General features: G+C 35.8%; 1 protein-coding gene across 1 annotated transcript in view; it reads left to right on the plus strand.

The window, feature by feature from the left end:
- Positions 1-459: 459 nt before the first annotated feature.
- The window catches only part of LOC148955441 (exosome complex component RRP43-like), a 33,936-nt gene continuing 11,465 nt past the window's right edge, over positions 460-22,930 (plus strand). Inside the window, exons 1-5 of the mRNA XM_089108205.1 lie at positions 460-561; positions 15,786-15,822; positions 19,273-19,410; positions 20,565-20,739; positions 21,789-21,938. Coding sequence (XP_088964331.1) covers positions 524-561; positions 15,786-15,822; positions 19,273-19,410; positions 20,565-20,739; positions 21,789-21,938 — 538 coding nt within the window. The 5' untranslated portion in view covers positions 460-523. The remainder of the gene's footprint in view (positions 562-15,785; positions 15,823-19,272; positions 19,411-20,564; positions 20,740-21,788; positions 21,939-22,930) is intronic.

Below are 22,930 nucleotides of genomic sequence, written 5' to 3' on the forward strand. Positions count from 1 at the left end.
AATATTTAAAGTATTATTTTGTTTTTCCCTGAAAAGACTATGTCAATATAAAACTAACAGAAATTAATTAAAAAAACTTTTTCCACAAAATAAGTTTTCGAAGAAAAGTAGAGAACTCCATTAAACCAAAATGGACAAAAATAAAATCAAATTATCTACCAAGCGTGAAACTACCACAAATGAAACCCAAAACGAACATAAATTACAATGAATAACCGAGTCAAACTCAAAACAAACAGAAATTAAAATGAGTTGGGCACAAGACCCCTATGCCTTCCCAAGGCCAGAACATAATTTGCACTTTACTGAAAAAAATACAAATGAAAGTGAATGTCAGTTTAATATACATATACTGATATTTAGTAATCAAAATGTTAATATTATTTGATTTATCAATGTTATAAAAGTAAAAACATTTAATTTTTTTATTTATTTAAACATTAAACTTTTACAGAGTTTCCCAGCAACCCTGCTTATTATCGCTCCATGCTTATTTAAATTTATAAATCACTACTGAACTGCTATGGCTGTTAATAACACTATATCTGCAAATCCGCTAAAGTAAGATTATCATTGATCTTTCAATAAAATAAAAGCATTGGAAGTATATAATTTGGGCTATATAGCCTATTTGCACATTAGGGGGGGGGGGGGCGTAAAGTATAGCAGGGCTGAATGCAGAATGTGTTAGCTAGGCTATAGTTGTTCTGCATATTTTGAAGTAGCCTATAAATTGTTTTCTTAATATATTTCTGGTAAGTTTCTAGTTTAGCGACTTTTTGCTATCTTGGAAAGGGGTTAGGTTAGGAAAATAAAACTTCCAGGGATGAATCTACAGACCAAAGTATGTCCTGGGAAGGTAATTTACCAATGTTTCCCTTTCTAGGTCTATTTAGATGTAGAAATAGAAAAAAAAGTTGCTAACTAAGTTGTACAAGGGAGATGAACATATTAACAGAGTATTCAGATAACTAAGAAGCAAATGTACCTCTAGAATTAGAATTTTATCTTGAATCCAAATATGACATTTGTTTCCATTGCAACTTCAATTTTAACCTAACCTATTCTTTCCAACCTGACCCAAATATATAGCCTATATTATATATTTACCATGAATTTATTGATTCTTGATTTTGTCTCTGTTGATTCAATTTATAGGTAAACTGGCTGTAACAAGATTGACACAGGTATATAAGCTGTATCTAAAGTAAGGGAAAAGGGTATGATTTCTTAGGGTCTGTAAAGGGCTTAAAATTGAACTTGCATCAGAAAAGAATGTCACATTTGGATTCAGGATCAACATCTGATTCTAGAGATGAGCATCTTTCTTAGTTATCTGAATGCTCTATTAATATAAATATTTACCTCTATAAACTTATGACCAGTGGCAGATCCAGGATTTTTTTTTGTTGGGGGGGGGTGCAAAATAGGTTGATCTGATAAACTTGCATTAGGAGCAAGTTTAATTAACACAAACTGTCATTAATCAAGTAAATTACACTACTTTAGACTATGTTAGGGGGGCATGCACCCCCCCTGGATCTGCCAGTGCTTATGACAAACCTATTTTTGGGTATCACCATGAACATGATCATTGTCTGCTCCTGCAGGATTTCTTTGGGTAAGGGTATAAGGACTTGTACCAATCCAATGATTGTCTTTTTGTTCTCCAAATAATATTCATATACTTAAGTCTTGTCAGAATGGTGCAACAAATGTTGATCACATTCACACCTTTCAAGGTTTTCTTGGCATGTTTAAAGACTTTATGACCTTTGGTCATCAGTGAGCACATTTGGAACTGAAGTGATATGATGTTGTGCTTGTGCCTGCGCTTGTGTTGATGGTTGCTTACCTTGCTTATGTTTGCTGCCCTTGCTTGTGCTTATGCTTGATTATTTTGTAGATGCCTGGGTCTAAATAAATCTTGAATCAAGAAACACTACATGGTGTCAGAAGTTGGATCAGACCAACCACACAGAAGCACTCCTCAAAACCAGCCATGGATGTAGAGCAGCCAACAATAAACTAGGATGCCTCATGTCTTAGTGACAAATCAAAAAGGTTTGAAAAGCATGCCAAGCTCATGTTCAGCAGCCCACTTTCAGGGAAGTCAGAGAAGGTTGTGTGCACCTACCTCTTGATATGGACAGGAGACAAGAGACAAGAAATCTTTGACACATTCACAGTACTCAGTGATGACTCTGACAAGACTGAGGTCTATCTGACCAAGTTTTGTGAATATGTGGCACCAAAGACAAACAGCCTTTTTACAAGATGTTTGTTCCACAAGAGAGATCAAACAGATCTAGTATTTGTTCTATGTAGTTGAAGCCAACTTGTTACCAATCCTTGGCTTCAGATCTAGCATTAGTATGAATCTAGTGAAGTTGGTGATGAACATAGAAAATGAACCAACCATGGATAATGTCAGCAACACTGTTGAAAAATACAAGGACCTATTCAAAGATATTGGAAGATTAGAAGGAAAATGCCATTTTTATTTGAAGGAGGACAGCATGCCAAAGGTGTATCCACCAATAAATGTGCCTGTGTCTCTTGAAGATAAGCTGAAACAAGAGCTAGACAGAATGGAGGAACAAGGTATAATAGAGAATATAACCACACCCACAGAATGGGTAAATGCCATGTTAGCCATTGAAAAAAAGGATGGGAGATTAAATCTGCATCAATCCAGTGGACCTGAACAAATCCATCAAGTGCCCATTCTACCCCATACCTACTCTTGAAGATATAACCACAAAATTACATGGAGCAAAATACTTCAGCAAGCTGGACACTAGATCTGGCTACTGGTTGCTTGTCTTGGATCACAAATTGTCTCTTATGACAACTTTCAATACTATTCATGGTAGATAGTGCTTTAAACGCATGCCTTTTGGGATAGTATCAGCACAAAACGAGTTCCAAGGGAAAATTGAAGAAGCATTTGAAGGGTTAGACAGGTTTACAGTCATTGTTGATGACCTACTGACTTACAGTTCAACTATAGAAGAGCATGATAGGCGACTCTCTGCCATACTGGAAAGAGCAAGAGCCAAAGAGATAAAATTCGATTGAGAGAAGTGCACCTTCTGTGTACAAAGTGTGTTCTACTTTGGACATATTGTGAGCTCAAGCAGAATGCAACCCAATCCACAAAAACTGCATGCAATCAATGACATGCCAAGACCAAACAACAAGGAGGAATTGGCCACTTTGCTAGGAATGTTGAACTTCTTGGCTAAATACATCCCTAATCTTTCCTTGCAAAAAAAGGACTTGCAAGACCTTCTTAAGCAGGAGAAATTTACCTGTGAAGAGAAACATAATGTAGCCTTAAATGCAGTTAAGAAGTCAATGATATTACACCTGAGTTTCTTCAACCCAACTTGCAAATTGCTAGATCTCACTGTTAATGCTTCTTTACATGGCCTTGGAGCATACATCTTGTCAGAAGGAAATGTCATTGCTTATGCATCCAGGTCATTAAACACAACTGAACAGAAGTACTCACAACTTGAGAAGCAGTTGTATGCTATTGTCTTTGGTTGCAGATACTTTTACCAATATCTATATGGTAGGAAAATAAGCATCACTATGGATCACCATCTGCTGGAGGCTATACTGTCAAAGCCTCTTCCGAAAGCACTGCCAAGAATTCAGAAACTGATGCTACAAATTCAACCATATGATCTGACCCTTTTTTACCAACCTGGAAAAGAGATACCCATAGCAGATGCGTTATCAAGATTACATCTTGCTGACACTGATGAGAGCCTGCATAGGGAGCTGGAAATCTATGTTCATCAAGTTGTTAGATTTCTACCTGTCAGCAACACAAAACTCACAGAAACCTCACAGGAAATGCAGGTAGACCCTCAGCTTGCTAAACTGTCCTACATTGTAAGCAAAGGATGACCAAGCAGCTGCAAGCTCTGCAGTACAGATCTTTTGCCATACTGGATGGTCCAGAAGGAGCTTACCTTTCAAAATGGCATTATATTCAGGGGGGGGGGGGCGAGAGAATAGTAATCCCTGAGAAACTTAGGTCTGACACACTGAAATAACTGCATGCATCTCTGCTAGGGATTGAAAAAACCAAGCAGTAGGCAAGAATACTTGTCTACTGGCCAGGTCTGAATGCAGACATTGAAAGAATGATCCAAACATGTTCTGCATGTCAGAAGCTCAGTCAGAACAATCAGAAAGAAACCCTTATCCTGACTAAGATACTGCAACTACCTTGGCAGTATGTTGCATCAGATCTATTCAGCTGGAAGGGTACAACATACCCGGTTTTGGTTGATTATCATAGTATTTCTTTTGAGGTGGACAGACTCAAAGATATGACCTCAGATGAAGTCATTGCAAAGCTCAAATCACACTTTGCAAGGCATAGTATCCCCTATTCATTGATGACAGACAATGGAAGCCAGTACACCTTCTCTGAGTTTCAAAAATTCACATCTGACTGGGGCATCAAACATGTCACATCCAGCCCAAACTTTCCACAATCTAATGGACTTGCCGAAATAACCGTTCAGACATGTAAACAGATTCTCGCGAAGTCTGCTGAAAAAAAACGATGACCCTTACCTTGCTCTACTCGAATATAGGAATACTCCAGTAGATGGTTTCGCCTCACCATCTCAGCTGTTAATGAGCTGCCAGTTGTGGTCCATTGTCCCGTGTGCTCAAAGCACAGACACGTCAAAAAACGAGCTTTGATCAACATGCCAAAACCTTGAAGTCAGTAAAACCTGGCGACACTGTCCTGTATCAAAAGCAACCCAACAGGGTCTGGGACACTGCCCGTGTGATAGTGATGGCTGATAGCCCAAGATCCTACCGCCTTTTGCAAAGAGAAGGCAAAGAACTGAGAAGAAACAGAAAACATATACATGAGTCTTCTCTCCTGGATCAGCCTCCCCAGAGCAGCAATGATACACCAGAGACAATGTGGGACACCAGCATGTGGAATGCCACTGGGACCATCATTGATTCTGAACCTCACGCCAGACCAGATAACACAACTAATCACCACTGTGAAGAAAATGCTGATGCTGATAGTGCTGGGGCAGGTAACACCACTACAAGGTCCGGCCGAATTGTAAGACCCCCTGCTTGATTGTACTTGTAACCCTCAGTAGTATCCACTGTGTGTATATAGTGTATGTAGTTGAAGTGAATCAAGGAACCAAGGACAGAATAGCCCCAACAGTTTATTATGTCATCTGATCAGTTAGTGAAATAATACAAAGAAGATGCAAGCCTCGCAACCTCGCACCTCGAGTGATTCACAGTTTGGAGAAATAGTATGATGAGTCTTTAGAATTATGGAAGAAGGAGGATGAAGCGATATGATCTTGTGCTTGAGCCTGCGCTTGTGTTGATGCTTGCTTACCATGCTTGTGTTTTCTGCCCTTGCTTGTGCTTGATTATTTTGTAGGTGCCTGGGTCTAAATAAATCTTGAATCAAGAAACACTACAGGAACAGTTTTTGTTTACACTTTCCATGTGTCAATATGTTTTTTTTTGCAAGTTTATGAACTTGACTTTTCATAACACTTAACATGTTGGCCATTAAAGAAATACTTAATTGTTAGTCTGTATTCAGTAATTAGTTAGTAATCTCTATCATATTATCATGTGTGGTGGTTATGGATATCTGTTCAGTGTAGTCTCTGTCTTTGACCTTCTTTTTAGCCGTGTTCAACCAAGAACAGGGTGTATTGTTTTTCAGGTGGTCTTGATCAGAGTCACAGTTTCTGCAACAGTTTTTAACAAATTTATGCTAAAATTAAGTTTCAAATCTCTACTCTAATGAGCACTGCATTTTCACTTGATAAGGATAAAAGACAATTCACTTTAACTGGCCTGTTCTCACTCTCCAATGTTTAGAGCACACTGATCAACACAGAACTACTTAGATGGGCTCCCCCACTACCAGTTTCAACTGTTTAGACTACTCCTCAATGTACTATTGCATCACCATAAATTCACATTTTGGCATATAGTAAAAGACCTCAAAATAATGAAATTCTATATGATGTTTTGTTTTTACCTTGGAAAGTAGATAAGTTAAGCCAATAAAACTTTCAGGAATAGACCTAAAGCTTAGATTAATCCCTGAAAAGGTCTGTTAAAGTTTTCACCCCCACTTCTTCTGCCTCCAAAAGGAACTGATATTTTATGAACTTATGGTGACTTTGTGTTATGAAAGTGAAATTTTCAAAAAATAGATCTATAGCCCAAGTCTGGCTCGATAATTTTTTTTTTAGTCTTGTACTTTTGCAAAATGGTGATTTATTAGGTTTTATTTCTCAGGAATATAGAAACTGGCGAGATTGCGAGTGAGCAGGTGGATGTAGACAAGGCTATACCAAAAGGTGGGGACATCCTGAATGATATGACTGGAAAAGATGCAAACATTTACATCATAGGCAGCACAGCTTAAAATCTCCCTTAAATTATTGAAATTGTGTTTTTCAAAATTAAGCTTGAGATTAATCCTTATAAGAATAGTAAAGGTAGAGGCAGGAGCTGGAAAAGGCCAGCCAAGGGTGTAATTGGGCTTTGAGTCAGGTCATATGAGTTTTCTGAACTACAGCACTTTCCAAGATGGGAAAATTATGGGTAATAGTCTTCTTTTCATCTTGAGACGTAGTTGAGTTAGAAGAACAAAATTTTTGGGAATGAATTCAGAGCCTGAATTATACCCTATGGTGGTATTTTCAAAGTCCTTCCATATTTCTAAGGGGCATAAGATTGCATAAACAACATTTGGCTGTCCAATCCCAGGACAGTGTATCTCGTTTTTTCAAAATTTTATAGGATGTTTCTACATGTTTCAAAATTTTACATGTTTCTGGAAAAATGGACTCCTAATCTCAGAGCATTATTGGTTCAAAGAATAAATCAGTTTTATTTTCTAATGATGTTTTTCATGTTGCACTTTAAGTTACATAGAAAGCACTGTTTCTTATTGCTGGGGTTCACAAGTGCATAAAGTTATGCTATAGTTATAGTTTAGTCAAAATGTGGTTTGACCTCAAATTACTATACAAATGATTCTTTCACTACCTGACTAACAAGTATGTGCTGATTCCAAATTCAAAAAGTTTGCCACTCTAGCTCTTTCTCAAATTTGAGTTTTTTTAGGTTGAGGTTGAGGGTGAATTTTTTCAATGTATAGAATGCCATCCTGAAAAGACAATTCTGAATTTAGGAAGTGGTTTAGGGGTTTGATTTAACATCCCTAATACATCAGAACATTATAGCAACTTGGATTGAGGATGCAGAGGGTGAGGTAGGCTTTAAGGAAAATTTTTGGTACATAAAAGTCTGACTTTCAAAAATTGTCATTGTCCACAAGTTTCTCCATTTTTGTTCAACACTGTAGTAGGGAATCATCTTGCATACAAAGATCAAAATAGGACTTTTTACATTATAAAAAGCATGTACGTCACATCACTGTTGTGACAGCTGTCGTGGGGGATTGTTTTCACGAGTCATGCCGAAGTTCTTACACAAATGCAAAGAACATTGACCAGCACTTGCGATTCTTAGTCAATCAAAATGAGTCCTAATGAACCCCAAGCAAAATGAGTCAAGCAAACGTGTCTTTAAAGATGTTAAAAAGGCTTTCCATCTTCTCCTGATTTTTTCACCTTTCATAAATAAGCCATTTCTCAAAAATGTTGCAACTGGAGAGATTGCGAGTGAGCATGTGGACGTAGTCGAGCCTATACCAATAGGTAGGAAAATCCTGAATGATATGACTGGAAAATATGCAAACATTTACATCATAGGCAGCGCGATAGCGCTGCCTAAGTAAAGAACGATGTGGGCACAATGTGTTTTTTTTTTCTCCACCCAGGCACTTCATATCAAAGGAGTTGTCAGAGAAACTTTGAAAAGGGCTCATTCGATTGGAAATTGGAGTGGCTAGTGCCCTTTTTAATAGTCGAAAGTGATTAGAGGGCAACTAGCCCCCCCCCCCCTCCACGCCCTTCATTCACCTGAATTTTACATCTTTCACAAAGGAGCCATTTCTCAGGAATATAGTAACTGGCGAGATTGCGGTTTTTAAAGAAGGCGTTTGTGGTTTTTAAAGAACTGGCAAGATTAAGGTTTTTAAAGAAGGTGTTGTCATAGAAACTTCAAAAAAAGCTCATTCGATTGGAAATTCAAAGGAGTAGTGCCCTTTTTAATAGTAAAAAGTGATTGGAGGGCAACTAGCCCCCCCCCCCCTCCATGCCCATCATTCCCCCAAACACATCCAATAAAAATTTTGAGATAGCCATTTTGTTCAGCATTGTTGATTTCCGCATAGAAAATATATTTTTGAGGAGGACACTCCCCCACAACCCTCAGGGCGAGGATTATAAGTTATGCCCTGAGGGCATATAAGGTTTTTATTAAAGGGGCTCATTCAATTTGAAATTCAAAGGGATAGTTCCCTTTTTAATAGTCTAAAGTGATTTGAGGGCAACTAACCCCCCTTTCACGCCCACCTTTTCCCCAAACACATCCAATCAAAATTTTTAGATAGCCATTTTATTCAACGTAGTTTAAAGTTTTGAAAATTAGGTCTTTAGGGATGAAAACCCCCCTCCTCACAGCCCTCAGGGCAAGGGTTGTAAGTTATGCCCTGGGGTATATAAAGTGTTTATTGAAAGTGTTGTTGTAGAAACTTCAAAAGGGCTCATTCAATTGGAAATTGAAAGGGCTAGTGCCTTTTTAAAAGTTGAAAGTGATTGGATAGCGACTAACGCCCCTCTCACGCCCACCATTTTCCAAAACATATCCAATCAAAATTTTGAGATATCCATTTTGTTCAACGTAGTTGAACGTTCTGGAAATTAGGCCTTTTAGAATGATAACCCCCTCAGAGCCCTCAGTGCAAGGGTTGTAAATAATTCCATGGGGGCATATAAGGTTTATATAGAAAGTTTTTGTATAAATCGCAGGCAGCGCGATTACGCTGCCTAGGTAAAGATAGAGAAGACCAGAAACCAAGACTAGAACCGGCGACTAAATAATAAAGGGGACACTCCTCCTCAGCCCTCTTAGCTATGGTTTTAATTTATATACTGAAGCTACATGAAAACAATGTTGGAAAAGGATACTAGTTGTCAATTTTTTCCTTTACAGCAGGGCACTTCGTATCGAACAAGTTGCCGTAGAAACTCCGAAAAGAGCTCATTCAATTGGAAATTAGAGTGGCGTGTGCCCTTTTTAATAGTTGAAAGTGATTGGGAGGCGACTAACACCCCTCTCACGCCCACCATTTCCCCAAAAAAAACATCAATTAAAATTTTGAGATAGCCACGTAGTTTAAAGTAGTTGAAAGTTCTGGAAATTCGGCCTTAGAGGATGACAACCGCCCTAACAGACCTTATTGTAAGGGTTGTAATTTATGCCATGGGGGCATAAAAGGTGTTTGTAGAAAGCGTTGTCGTTTCCAAAAGGGTTCATTCGATTGGAAATCGAAAGGCCTAGTGCCCTGTATTATGCCCAGTGGGTATAATGTATTATTTTTGTTGTTGTTGTTTAGACCAGGGCATTTCGGATTGAAGGAGTTGTCGTGGGAACTTCGAAAAGGGCTCATTCGATTTAAAATAGAGAGGGCTGATGCCCTTTTTAAAAGTCGAAAGTGATTTGAGGGCAACTAATCCCCCTTCCACTCCCACCTTCCCACACCAACCCTCCCATTTCTGCTCTTAAAATTTAACCAAATCAAAATAGCATAAAGTGTATCCAAGCTATCAAAGAAAGTAAACAGATTTTTTGCGAATGGTATCAATTTTTTCATTTCAGGTCAAATAAAGGAGGTACGAAACTAAATTAAACAGTACTATTTGTGTCCAGATTTTTAAAAGGGTGTATGTTGTTAAAAATTGTTGTAAATTTTTCTTCAGCACACAAATAGCAGGCCAAACTATAAAGTCCTAAAAAAACGAAAAGATTTAAAGCATTATTTTCTTTTTCCCTGAAAAGACAATGTCAATATAAAACGAACAGAAATTAATTAAAAAAACTTTTTTCACAAAATTAATTTTTCGAAGAAAAGTAAATCAATCCATTTAACAAAACATGAGCAAAAATTAAATCAAATAATCTACCAATAGTAAAACTACCATAAATGAGCATCGATAAATAAATGAAACCCAAAACGAGCATAAATTTCAATAGATAACCGAGTCAAACTCAAAACGAGCTGAAATTAACATAAGTTGGGTGCAAAACCTCTATGCCTTCCCAAGGCCAGAACAAAATTTGCACTTTACTGAAAAAATACAAATGAATGGGCATATTCAGTTTAATATACATATACTGATATTTATTAATCAAAATGTTAATGTTATTTGATTTATTAAAGTTATAAAATTAAAAGCTTTTTTATTTTTTCAGTAAATTGCAAATTTTGTTCTGGCCTTGGGAAGGCATTGTGGGCCAATCTGGTCATCGTTATCTCTTGTAGCAGCATAACCACTAACCCATTGAATCTGAGGCAGGTTGAAGTCTCCAACAATTACTATATTATGGCAAGGATGACTCATCACTGAACTTGTAGAATTTGAAATCGCGAGGTGGGAATCTTTCTAACAGGGAGAGCTTGGGCTTCTATAAATACAACCTATAATTAAAGGGTGACCCTTTAAATAAATTTTTATCCAGAACTGCTCGACCCACAGCTCATACTGAGAACCAAGATTCAGGTCTCCTACCTTCAGTGATGATTTGATGTACAGGACAATTCCTTTTCCTTCCGGTTTCAGCAGGTTTGAAATTATTCTGAATCCGGTGATCTGGATTTGTACATCAGTCAGTGGCATGGAAGTACACTTTGGTTTAACTTCAGTGAAGGCAAACACACTCACTTCAGGTCTTGCTGACACTACAGCTTTTATTTCATCCATTTTTGGTGATGCAATCCACGTTACTGTAAAGCACAAATAGTCCGTCTTCATCTTCAATATGGGCATCACCAATATCACTAAGTTCTGACTCGCAAGATTCAAAAGTGGAACTATCCAATGGTACTCTGCTATGAATACTTGGTAATACTTTATCCTTATTTAAGTTGTGTTGTGAATTATTTGAGCTGAAAAAAATATTGATTGAAGTTGATAAATTATTGGGATAAACAAAAGATACAGACAGGGGAACGGTTAGTTGGGCTGACAGCCCCCTGTCAGTGGCCATTTTTTTTGGATCTGAGCTGAACAGGATGGTTGGTACTTATTCATAATTTGGGTGAAGCGACCTTCAGCCTGGGGTGGCAGGGTGGTTTTATCCAGGGCTAACATGTTGAGCATAAAGAGGCACATATCAGATAGGAGGTTTTCACTATTAGGGGATTGGGTTGACACTTCTTGCCTATATTCTTTCCTTGACGGGGTATTAAAGGGGGGTAATTGTTCTCGTTAATGAAGTGGAAAGATATACCCTTAGTTTCGGTTTGAATTTTTCCTATTTTTGTTTTTCTCAAGGCTTGGTGAATGGGGCGATGGGGAGTACTGGCTGCTAGAGTACTCGATTGATTGACACCAATGGAAATAGGTACCAGAGGTTTTGATCTATTACACGTGTTTGAGACTTGACTTTGTATTGCTCTAGCCTCCATAGCCACAAAAGCGTAAGGTATTGACCTTTCTTCGGTGATTTTTAGAGCAACAGCTCTTTGTTTGTACGATGGACATTTAGACTTATTATCCGATCTATGAGGGCCTTTGCAGCTAATATATTTGGGTTCTTCTTTGGGGCAGGTACCATACTCATTATGTTGGTTATAACACTTTGTGCAAACGCTATAGTATTTGACAAGCAAAATTTAGCTATATTTCCTAGCTTTAAACATTCATGGCATTGGATAGGCTTCAACCAGTAGGCTTTGAAGGCTTTTCTTTGGCCAAACAACAACAAAGGTTGATTCAGATTTACCTCCTCATTCAAACCAAATAGGAATGATTTGCTGATTATTTGGCGTGTAGTATCAGGTTTGCCTAATCTAGAGACACTTGACACTGATATTGGCTCCCCTCGGCCATTTGTTAGGCCAGTGGCCAGCTCCTGTAGTGCTTTTCTGTTGGGACGTTGTAAATAAAAATTTTTGTCTCTTTTTTTGGAGGAGACAAATAACAACACTTGACAGACATTCTTAAAAGATTAGTAGTTATCAGAAGTTTTTCGGATGCTGCTTTATCCTTAAAAGATATTAAAATTGCGCCATTTTTATAAATATTGAAAGAAAATTCTAATTTAATTATTTTTAAAATTGCCAATCTGATTTGGGCAATATCTTTTGGGCAATAAAGGTTGCTTGGTAGAAATTGCTAAGTACAGTTGGAGGGAGATATTGTGGTCTTTTTTGGCCTGGGAATTGAGGGGTTTTGCTGGAGAAGGGTTTTTACGTGTCTTGGCATTCCGAGGGAGAACTTCTTGAAAGTCATCCGTGGAGGTTTTTGTGTTAGAAATAACATCATACAATGGGGGAATACCCTCACTTTTAGTATTAGCTCCAACAGTTATCATGGTGTCATTCATGAAATCTGATGAGAAGCATCTGAAGGAATCAGATTCGGATTTAGAAACCATTGATCCTATTGAGAGTGCAAAGTAACCTGAAGTCAGCAGCAGAACTGCCTACTATTGACCTTGCTTTAATGTTTCAAAGGCTGGTCACTGTTGCAAAGAGTTTAGATGAAGAAAGCCAGACGTTTTTCAAGTACGAACTCTGCTTCCCGCCACCTTCTTTATTTGAGCCGAACGGTCTCCTTCGGTTGGCAGACAAACCAGCACTTGCCAATGCAGTCTGCCGCGAAGTTGAAGCTCTGAAACCAAAGACAGATTGTGTACTTAAAAGCTTGATGAACCTCAGTATATACTAGATGGCGGGGCCCTTCTACATCGTTTACCTTGAGAAAAATGCAGCACGTACGTGAATATCTGCATCAAATACGTCGACTATGTGAAGCAAAGATATGCATGAATTTTCATAGTGTTTGATGGGTATTTATCTGGACCCTCGATCAAAGACATGACACATGGGAGGAGGTGCAGGTCTAAAGGCTGTTCTAAGATCAGCATTCAGCTGCATATGCCCCGTTTACTAAAAAAAATGATTTTCTCAGCAACACAGAAAACAAGAAGACAATCATCAGGATGCTCTCTGGCTACCTTAATGATGTGGGATGTAAAGTGTACCAGTTGCCAGCCAATACTGACCTGCTCATTGTGATGACTACAGTTGAGTTGGCAGAATGCCATCCCACTGTCTTAATAGGAGAAGATATGAATTTACCAGTCCTTTTACTGTACCACATGAAGCGAAACTGTAAATCGATATTTTTCCATACTAAGTCAAAGTCACGAGAAACTGGAGGCCGTCTATGGGATATATTGGCAGTTAAACTGAAATTTGGTGATAGTCATTGCGACCAAATTTTTTTCCTCCGTGCCTTTCTAGGATGCGATTTGACTTCGCGAATTTATGACATAAGACATTATACGCCCCTAAACCACGTGAAAAAGAAGAAACACTTCCAGGATATCACCGGACTATTTTTAGATTCAGCTTCTACAAAAGACGACATTAGAAAAGCTGTAGAGAAGGCCATGCTTATCTTATTTAAGGGTGCAGAAAATGAAACAGTCTTGACCAGGTCTACAACAGGAAATTACTCAAAAAAGTTAGAAGCTCTGGGAAGTATGTGGAAGGAAAAACACTCCTACCAACAAGCCATGTTTACAAGTATCATCTGCTTCGAGCATACTTCCAAGTACAAGCATGGAAAAATGTATAGTGTCAACTGGGTCCTTTGGAGTTTGGCTGGATTGTTTGGAAAGGAGAATTACAACCTGTGTCTTCAGATAGATCACCAGCCCTGCTTTCCCTTCTCTCAGTGTTTCACTGTAATTGCAAGAGCGAGTTTTTGACGCTGTGATGTCCTTGCAGAAAGCATGGTTTTAAAATGCACCTGTGCCTATGGCAAATGTAAAGGAACAAGCTGTTCTAACTGCAAAACAGTTGATGTCTTGAAGATGATGGTAGCAAAGAAGAAGGCCAAATTTTTGAATAGCTTTGGCACTATCCAATGAATCTTCGTGTTACTGTGATTTTTATGTGCCTTATGTAATTGATCTCTGTGTTGTATTATATCTGAGTATATTGGTCTCTCATTTGGAACTTGTCTCAGCTAAAGGAAACTCTTTGACAATTTTTTTTTTGTTGTTGCCAAATATGCTTTTCATCTTCCCCTCCTGTTCCTCATTCTTGCTCACTTTCACAAAACTAAGGTTCCAGGCATACTGGACTTTACCCGGACCCAGCCTTGATTGTTACCAAGGTGTGAGGCTGCAAATGTTTTGCCATAAGCCAAGTTTAATATACACCTGCAGGCTGAACCTCTCCTCCAACCTCACTCTCTCTCAAAGCTTTAAGCCCCTACAATTCTTTTGACTTTAAAAATGTAGTTTCGTTTTAATTGGCAAAAAAAAGAGCATAGAAATGACATATCTAATCATGTTTGCTGGTATTTACTTAATCAACATTTTTGCCTAAACTTCAAAAAACTCAAATTTGGGAAAGAGCTAGAGTGGCAAACTTTTCGGATTCAGAATCAGCACTAATAGTTTGGTCGGGTAGTGAAAGAATCATTTGTATAGCAATTTGTTTAAGGTTGGCCCCTTTTCCTTCACAGTTTTCCTAGACTGTCTCTAAATTTCCGTGCAGCGTGGGAAAGCCACCTCCAGATTGTGAATACTGAACAAAAATGAAAGTTGGTAATTTCAGTGTGACCAGAAACCAAACGCCAAAGCATGGAATGACACGGGATGCTGTACTGTCTGTCTTCTCTGCAAAAGTGTCATGTTGCAGAGATGATGTACCAAAACAGTTGTTGGTGTTATTTTTGTTGCAGATAACACAGTACATAGAGAGTTTGTGCCATAGAATATTACTGTGACAAGATAGTATCATTAAAGTGTAATGTAGCGTCTATTACAACAACAACAAAGCAGAATTTTTTTTTGTTTAAAATAAAATTGGCTCCCTTTTCTGCATAGTTTAAATTTTGTTTGACTTTTATTATTTAGGACCTAAAGAAGAAAAAAATGAGGTGTTTTTTTTTAGTGAAATCAAAACCTTACTTTATGAAAACTAATTATTTCGAATTCTATACACGAAAATCAGTCTGCTATGTCTATATAATCCAAACTTCATTAATTTTTATTTTATTTTGGACCTAAAGAAAAAAAGCAGAAACATGGAGTTTTCACAAATGTGTGAAATGTGGCCTTGATAATTTTTATGCAAAGGCTGGGCCTACAACATTCCAAAAAAGTGTAAATTGATAGTACTTGCTTATAAGTTTTCACACTTATTCACATAGATCAAGTAGTTTTGCCAAAGCTTGACTGGATTCTCAAGAGAATAGACTTTTCTGTATATACACTGTTTCTAAAATACAGCTTAGGAAGTTTTGCAGCTTGTGTGTATGCTATTATGGCAGGATATTATTAGTACTTTATAAGGATTGAAAGAGCAAAATAAAAGATCACAAATACACTGACTTCTGTTTATTATGATATATTCCTTCTTGGGGAGGTATCTCTCTTAGACGTAGATACTAATCTCTTTGGTCATATGCAGGTCAGCCCTCAAGTCATGTTTCAAAAGTGGTATAACTAACAATGAGTGGAATGTAGATTGTGTATAGTGCAGTTCCTGGAAGATAGTATTAATTGACATCTTATTTTTATATGTTGTCTTTTAGGTTGCTGAAATACACTGAAGTTCTGGAATATTCTTTGGTATGTCTTAGCTTTGTTAAATCGTTCGGTTAAACACTGTTGTTAAGAATTTTTTTTTGTAAATTATAGTTTTTGTTTAATCTTAGGTATTAACACACGAAGAGGAATTTAGATCATAGCAACCCAAGATACTGCTTGGGGAGGCTTAAACGCCTGTTTCTTTGAAGTTCACCCCTTTGATACTAGCTATGAGAGTTTCTGCTTTCTTACTTATGAAATTTGTAGTAAAAAAAAATGTAAATATAACTTATATGGTTTAAGCCTTCCTGAAAACCTAAACATTATGCCTGCCTTTAAAATTTTCATACCAATGAGAATCATGATACTGTTACAAACCGTATTTCTTTTTAAAATGGCAAAAATAAGGGAAAGAATGTATTGGAAATTGTAATATTTTTGGATCCATAAATTCTAAAGTTGACGATCAAAACTATGACAAAGAAAAAAAAAACTTTCCTTTAAAAATAGCTTGACTAAATTCTCGCAAACGTTTGACTGATATTGCCTGATTTGTTTCAGAGTTGACAGTTATGAAGCCCTAGAATGATTAAATATATTTTCTGAAGGCGGAGCATCTAATTCCTAATATAGTATGTTTCATCCCTCATTCTTAAGTGGTGCATTAACCCCTTGATAAAGATAATTTTGATCGCAGAACAAACTCTCAATTTAAAAGTAGAAATCAGCTTTTTCTTTCATTTTGCGTACTGAGACTGCAGGATCATACTTTACTGTACCAGTATGAGGGCAAAAAAAGAAGAATATTGGACAAAATAAAAATTATAGTAAGGAATGGGGAGAACAGTACTTCTTCATAGTTCAAAATACAAATTATTGTGTTTTATTTGTCAATAGATCATTGCTGTATTTAAAGAATATAATATTAAGAGGCATTACCAACAAAATATCAAGAGTTTTTGCAAGTAATTGAAGGTTAAGGAGTATCATTTGCAATTAAAGGTTCAATGAAAATGGTTGGTTCAGCATTGCAGCAACTTTCTAAATTGTTAAGGCAATCTATTCTTTTTCATTTTGACTTGAGTTAATTCTAAAATGTTTTTCAAAAAATAAGTTTTTCAGTGAAAATTATAAAGCCACATTAAAACTAAAACAACTAAAAACAAAGTCATATAATAATTTGAACTAAAACAAACAGAAATTACAATGAATAATCATATCAAACAACAGATGGACGAATTCTAAAACGAAAAGAAATTACAATAAATAATCAGGTCAAACTTGAAGGAGCAGAAATTTCCAGAAACAAAAATAGGGCTCCCACCCTTCCCCAAATCATAACCAGAGCATCATCTGTGCTTCATTGTTAACGATTTCTATTTTGAGCAGCATCTTTTTTTTCCTAGCATCATCAATAATACAACAGCAAATATCATCGCAAGACTAATTAAGGGTTAAAAATGAGAGCTACCAGAAATAAGTGTGGGGCTATGCGATTCCCTCTTGAATCTTCTAAAAGGCTTGAGTTTTATTTGGATTTCACCGAAAACCAATGCATCAACAGAAAAAAAGAAAATCACAATGAAGATTATGGAATTTTTTTTTAGAGCAATTGCATGTGTGACTTTCAGTTTAATTTACTTCTAAAAGAATGCTTGTTTTGAACAAAACTTCTCTTTCTGATTCTTTTCATGCAAACATATTGAAAATTAATGCTTAAATGATATTTGTCAAATGAACATTGGTAATCTTTGAAGTTATCTTTTTAGTTTGTTGAAATAGTATTTTGAATTGATGAAACAGTAAATGATTTAACAGTTGATTTTCTATGCTTTTGAAAGGAATTCATTTAAAAGGACAAAAGTATAAATAAAACTCTACTGTTTTTCAGACTAATGAAGCTAGATTTATTGTTTAGAATATATAATTATATTAATTCCTGAAAGCATCAGCAGTTTATGTTTTTCAACGTTATAATCAGGTCGTATCTAGGATCTTTTTTTTTCTTTGGGGTGGGGGGGGGGGCACAAAAACTTCAAAAATACATTAAAAATGTGTTCATATTCATTTTTGTCACGTTTTTACAAGTCTAACAAACATTTCAGGGGGGGGGGGTCTAAACTCATAACCCCTCCCCCTGGATACAGCCTTGGTTATAGTTGTAAAAGAGAAACTGTTTAGCTAATAATGGTTTCCAGTAAAAGTGCAAATGACGCTCTGGCTTTTAGAGGGTGAAGGGGGGAGGGGCTGGTAGCACTTTTACTTGTAATAATGTCCGCTTGTATTAGGTTTGACTTGATTATTTATTTTAATTTTTGTTTCTGTTCGTTTTGAGTTACGTTTATTCATTTGTAGTAATTTCTGTTTGTTTTAAGTTTAAGTTATTGTAAGACTTTATTTCTGTTCGTTTTATGTTTTAATATCACCTTTTACTTTTCTTTGAAAAGGTTATATCTTTTTGGAAAACGTTTGACTAAATTAATTTTTGTTCGTTTTTTAATTGACAATTGTTGGTTAATTGTAGGAATATTTGCAAAGTTTTGACAGTTCTCCTGCTTAAGAACTGAAATTTTGGATTGTTATTAACATTTTCAGCAAAATTTGAATTATCAGTCAAAGTTTGGAAAACGTTTGATTAATTAATTTATGGTCGTTTTTTAATTGACAATTGTTGGTTAATTGAAGGAATGTTTGCAAAGTTTCTACTGTTCTCCTGCTTAAGAACAAAATTTTTTATTGTAATTAACATTTTGGGTAAAATTTAAATATTCAGTCAAATGTTTGATCAGCCATAGATTTGTGCAATAATTTTTAATAATATGTTTATTATAAAATTTGGGTTGATGTGGGGTATTTTATTCATTTAGATCGAAAACCTATGTAACTTTTGGTCTTCTATTTGGATGAAAGCTATCCCTTAGAAGCCCTTGAACAGTCACATATCTCATTTACCATTTTATTAAAAGGAGCTTTTCATGTTCTGTTTTGTTGTAACTATTCTTAAAGAAAAAATATTGAAAATAAAAAATTAACCAGACGTTGCAAATCAACACAACCAGAGTTGTTTCCCTAATGTTGTGTCTTATTAGAGGTTCCCTGGGCCTTGTCCGAATGCCCTCAGATTTTCAACGTGGTTCAACGAAAAAAAAGAACTAAAACTGATTCTCTGTACAAAAAGCAATATAACCAAAATGTTGTTCTTAATAAGGACTCCTCTTTGTTATTTTGAAAATGTCACACTCTGTAGAAAAAAATTTGGGGGCATCCCCGGGGTCACTTACCTATGTTTTTTTTAAATCATTCCTGTTCCTCAATTATGAACATTTATGGGCACAAGAAGCTTATTAAGAAACGTTTACCCATTAAGTATCTAGGATCTATATTATCCAGATCTTTAGTCAAAACTTTTACAATATTTATGGAAGTTCTAGAGTTTCCTATGATTTCTAAAAATTAAATCTAAACGTCTAAAGTTTTCTATAACTATTACAGAAAGGTGGACTGCGACCAGATGGAAGAAATCCTGGTGAAGCAAGAGAAGCTGCAATATCATTCGGTTTTATTGGTACAGCAAATGGCTCAGGTTGTATGAAACTTGATCGAACCTCAGCTGTGTGTGGCATTAAAGTGGTAAGTGAAATAAACCACTCTCTTCATTCTTAGAGCTCTTTCCCAATTTATTAGTGGAACAAAAAGCTGATATGTGGGTGCGATTCAAAGGGTTCCTCCACCTAACAAATTATAATTACTTAGTCTAGAACATGTTATTAAATTGATACGTCGTTTTTAAGATATTGTGATTCTTGCTGTAGATTTAAAGAATATTTGAAGGAAATTCGAAATTGTTGTGTTTATGTAGATTAGATACTGCAATAAATGGGCTATTTAGTGATCTTTGTAGCAGTTTTATTTCAACCTAACACCATTTTAAGTTAATTTACACATTACAAAACATCACAAATCTATATATTTTTGATTTATTAGTGTATTTTTATATTTTAGTGCTTTATTCTTTGCATCAGTTCACTTTTGTGTTTTATTCTTTGCATCAGTTCGCTTTTGGCTGTTTTTTGACCAAATGAGAACAAAAGAAAAGAGGAGTTAAATGCACCCAAAGCTCTTATTTTGTGGATCTTTTTTACTATATTGGTTATAACACATGGAAAGCTTAAGTATAATAGTAATAATATAAATGAATAAATATATCTTAAAGCGAGTAATGCTTAGATTGAATATGAAAATCAAGCTTAAAACGAAAAAAAATCTTTTGCTATTAAAGTATAAATGAAACTTAAAACGAACAGAAATTAAATAAACAATGAATGCGAACAAACAGACAATATATATTAATGTAATTGAATAAATAAATTTTAAAACGAGTGAAACTTAAATTGAATATGCAAATCAAGTTTGAATTGAACAGAGATAACTACAAACAACAATTTGAGTCTCACCTTACTACAAAAGCTTAAGATCTACTGCTTAACTGGTACCTTACTGAAAGCCACATGAACGTTGAACAGTCTTGGAAAATATAAAAAATTAAAATTGAATATTCGATGCATAATGATATTAATTGTTAAAAGATCCATCGGTTCAAGATTTTTTTTTCACTGTAATTTTTATTTTCATTTTCAATGCTGTAAGAACTGGAAAAGAATAAATTTGTAGTATACGAATAATCCGTTTTCAGTGAAGTGCCAATGACGCAGAAGGCCTTAGGTTTTTACAGTTAAAGAATCTCATAAATCCATTTACTTAGTTTAGCGTAACCTTCATTCTAGGAAATGTCAAAGGTTCCATTAAGTACAACGAAAGGGAATTTTTCGTGCAAAGTTCAGTTTCCTGCAGTTTGTTCGGTGAAGTCACGTAAAGGTCAAATACAGCAAACAGATATATGTAACTCCATTGAGCTCTTAATATCAGAACTAATTGAGCCAGGAATAATAAATCTTCCAGGTAGGTATGCCTAGAAAAATGAATTTTTATTGTTTGATTGTCAAAAGGAACACGAAGTCAAGATATTATTGCTTGTCTACAATTTCGGTGTAAGTCCAACCGTACTCATAATCGAAATAATTGAGGCTTTAAACGGAATTGCAATTTTATGCATTTATACTTTGGTAAATGCATAAAGATGCCATATAAAGATGCAATTTTATGCATTTATTTTTGAAAGATGACTAGATGACAGCACCTGTTCCTAGTTCTATTATGACGGTACTCGAATCTTCAATTGTCGTTCCCCCATTATTTTCTAAAAGATGATGGTTGTGGTTTCAATGAATGTTTCACAAGATTAGGGTCGTGTAAACTTTTGACAATTAATTTATTTTTATTTTCTTTTGACAAACTCCAATCGCCTAATCTATTTTCACTGCTTCTTGATAGTTCCGTTGCAAAGATAAGGGATAAAGATTGGAATTGAAGACAGTGTTTCGTATATGTATGATAGTATTTTGAGAATAATTTAGCCTAATCCAAGACAGTGTACTAAATGTCGTAGTAACCACTCTGTTTAAGGATTTGACCTGATTAGGTGGGATGAAAAAAAAAAAATAACAATCAACTATATTCAATGAAAGAATAGAAAACTGAAAAGAAAGGCTTATGACCGGCATGTTATATTTACTGTGGCGTAGATTTAGATCTTTCTTAACTTATAGCAGTCCGAAGGCCAAGTAACAAGACGGTTCAGCTGGCTCTTACGCAATATTTCATCAAAATCTTTGGAGAAATGCCCACGATGACGTGGAATCCACTTTCAAAACCAGTCTTATCGTTCGAAAACTGTAGGAACATGCCAATGCAAGAGTTTAGCGTCAATTAAAGATACTAAGAGTTATTAGTTCTATACCATGATGCTAAAAACTTTAGGAAACCTTTTTTGAATCTTAACGTAGAGTAAAACTCGCAATATTCGGTACATAATATTAGAATAGGAATAATTTCCTGGTGAAATATTCGTCGGAGGTATTAGCTTAATCTCAGTTTTTTTTTCCAATTAGGAACTGAGAAGCCCTTGATCAAGCTTGAAGACCTTCGAATATTAGACACAGATTGGGTTTGGAACTTGGATGCTAATGTCTTGTGTACATCTTATGATGGAAATGCTACTGATGTCTGTATTGGAGCATTTGTTGCAGCGTTGAAAAGCTGTAAGACCCCTTTTCTTTTCGGTTGTATCTTACTTTCTAGGAAATTTGTTTGTAAGAGGTAGAAGTGTAGTTGTGTGAGGTTACGAATTTCACTTTTTTAGTCCACTTATAAAATCTAAACCTTCTAGTGATTTCAGCTGTGAACTTGTACTTAAATTTTGGATTATATTTTTTCCTTTAGGCTTTGATAATTTTTATTATTATAAAAATAATAAAGCCCTAATAATTTTTATTATTAATATTTCAAGACAACCGGTTGTAAGCCATATAAATGTATATATATATGTATCAAATATGTAAGTTCTGGATTATATTTATTTTTATTTTGACCTAACGCCCGTTTTTTTTTTAATATTAATATTGCAAGGCAACTGATTCTAAGTAATATGAATGCAAGAAGAATATAAATTAGGTTGCAGCCAGACAGAGAGGCTGCTATTTATAAAAAAGGGGCTCGAGCTCGGGAAATTTTGTTATAATAACAGGGTTTAAGGCAACCCGTAATATCTTATTTTTTCTTTATTTTCTTGTGTATCGTGTTTAAGCTTTTATGAATACTTTTAGTCTACACAAAAAAAATTATCATAAATGTGTTTAATGAACTTATGTGATGGCAGCCAGAGAGGCTGCCATCAAAGAAAAATGAAAAAAGAGAGGCTAAAGTCTTTATTTGTAATAACAGTGCCTGGCGACTCGCAATAACTTCTTTGTTCCTGACTTTCTTGTACATAGTTCTGCAGGTTTGAAGCATACGATTAATTATTTGAAAAAAACTACGTTTTCTAAAGAGTTAAAGAGGCTGAGTTACAAGGTCGAACCTTAAAACGTACAGGGATTAGAAGGTACAGTTGGGGGGCTGCCGCCCCCAAACCCCCGCTTTCGAAGCATTTAAATAAAAAAAAAAAATTTTAACTGAAGGTAAGGAGCGACATTAAAACTTAAAACGAACAGAAATTATTCCGTATATGAAAGGGGCTGTGCCCTCCTCAACG

The sequence above is a fragment of the Artemia sp. Qi Xiang Cuo genome, chromosome 2 (assembly GCF_049724085.1).
Source record: "Artemia sp. Qi Xiang Cuo chromosome 2, ASM4972408v1, whole genome shotgun sequence".
Classification (NCBI taxonomy): domain Eukaryota; kingdom Metazoa; phylum Arthropoda; class Branchiopoda; order Anostraca; family Artemiidae; genus Artemia; species Artemia sp. Qi Xiang Cuo.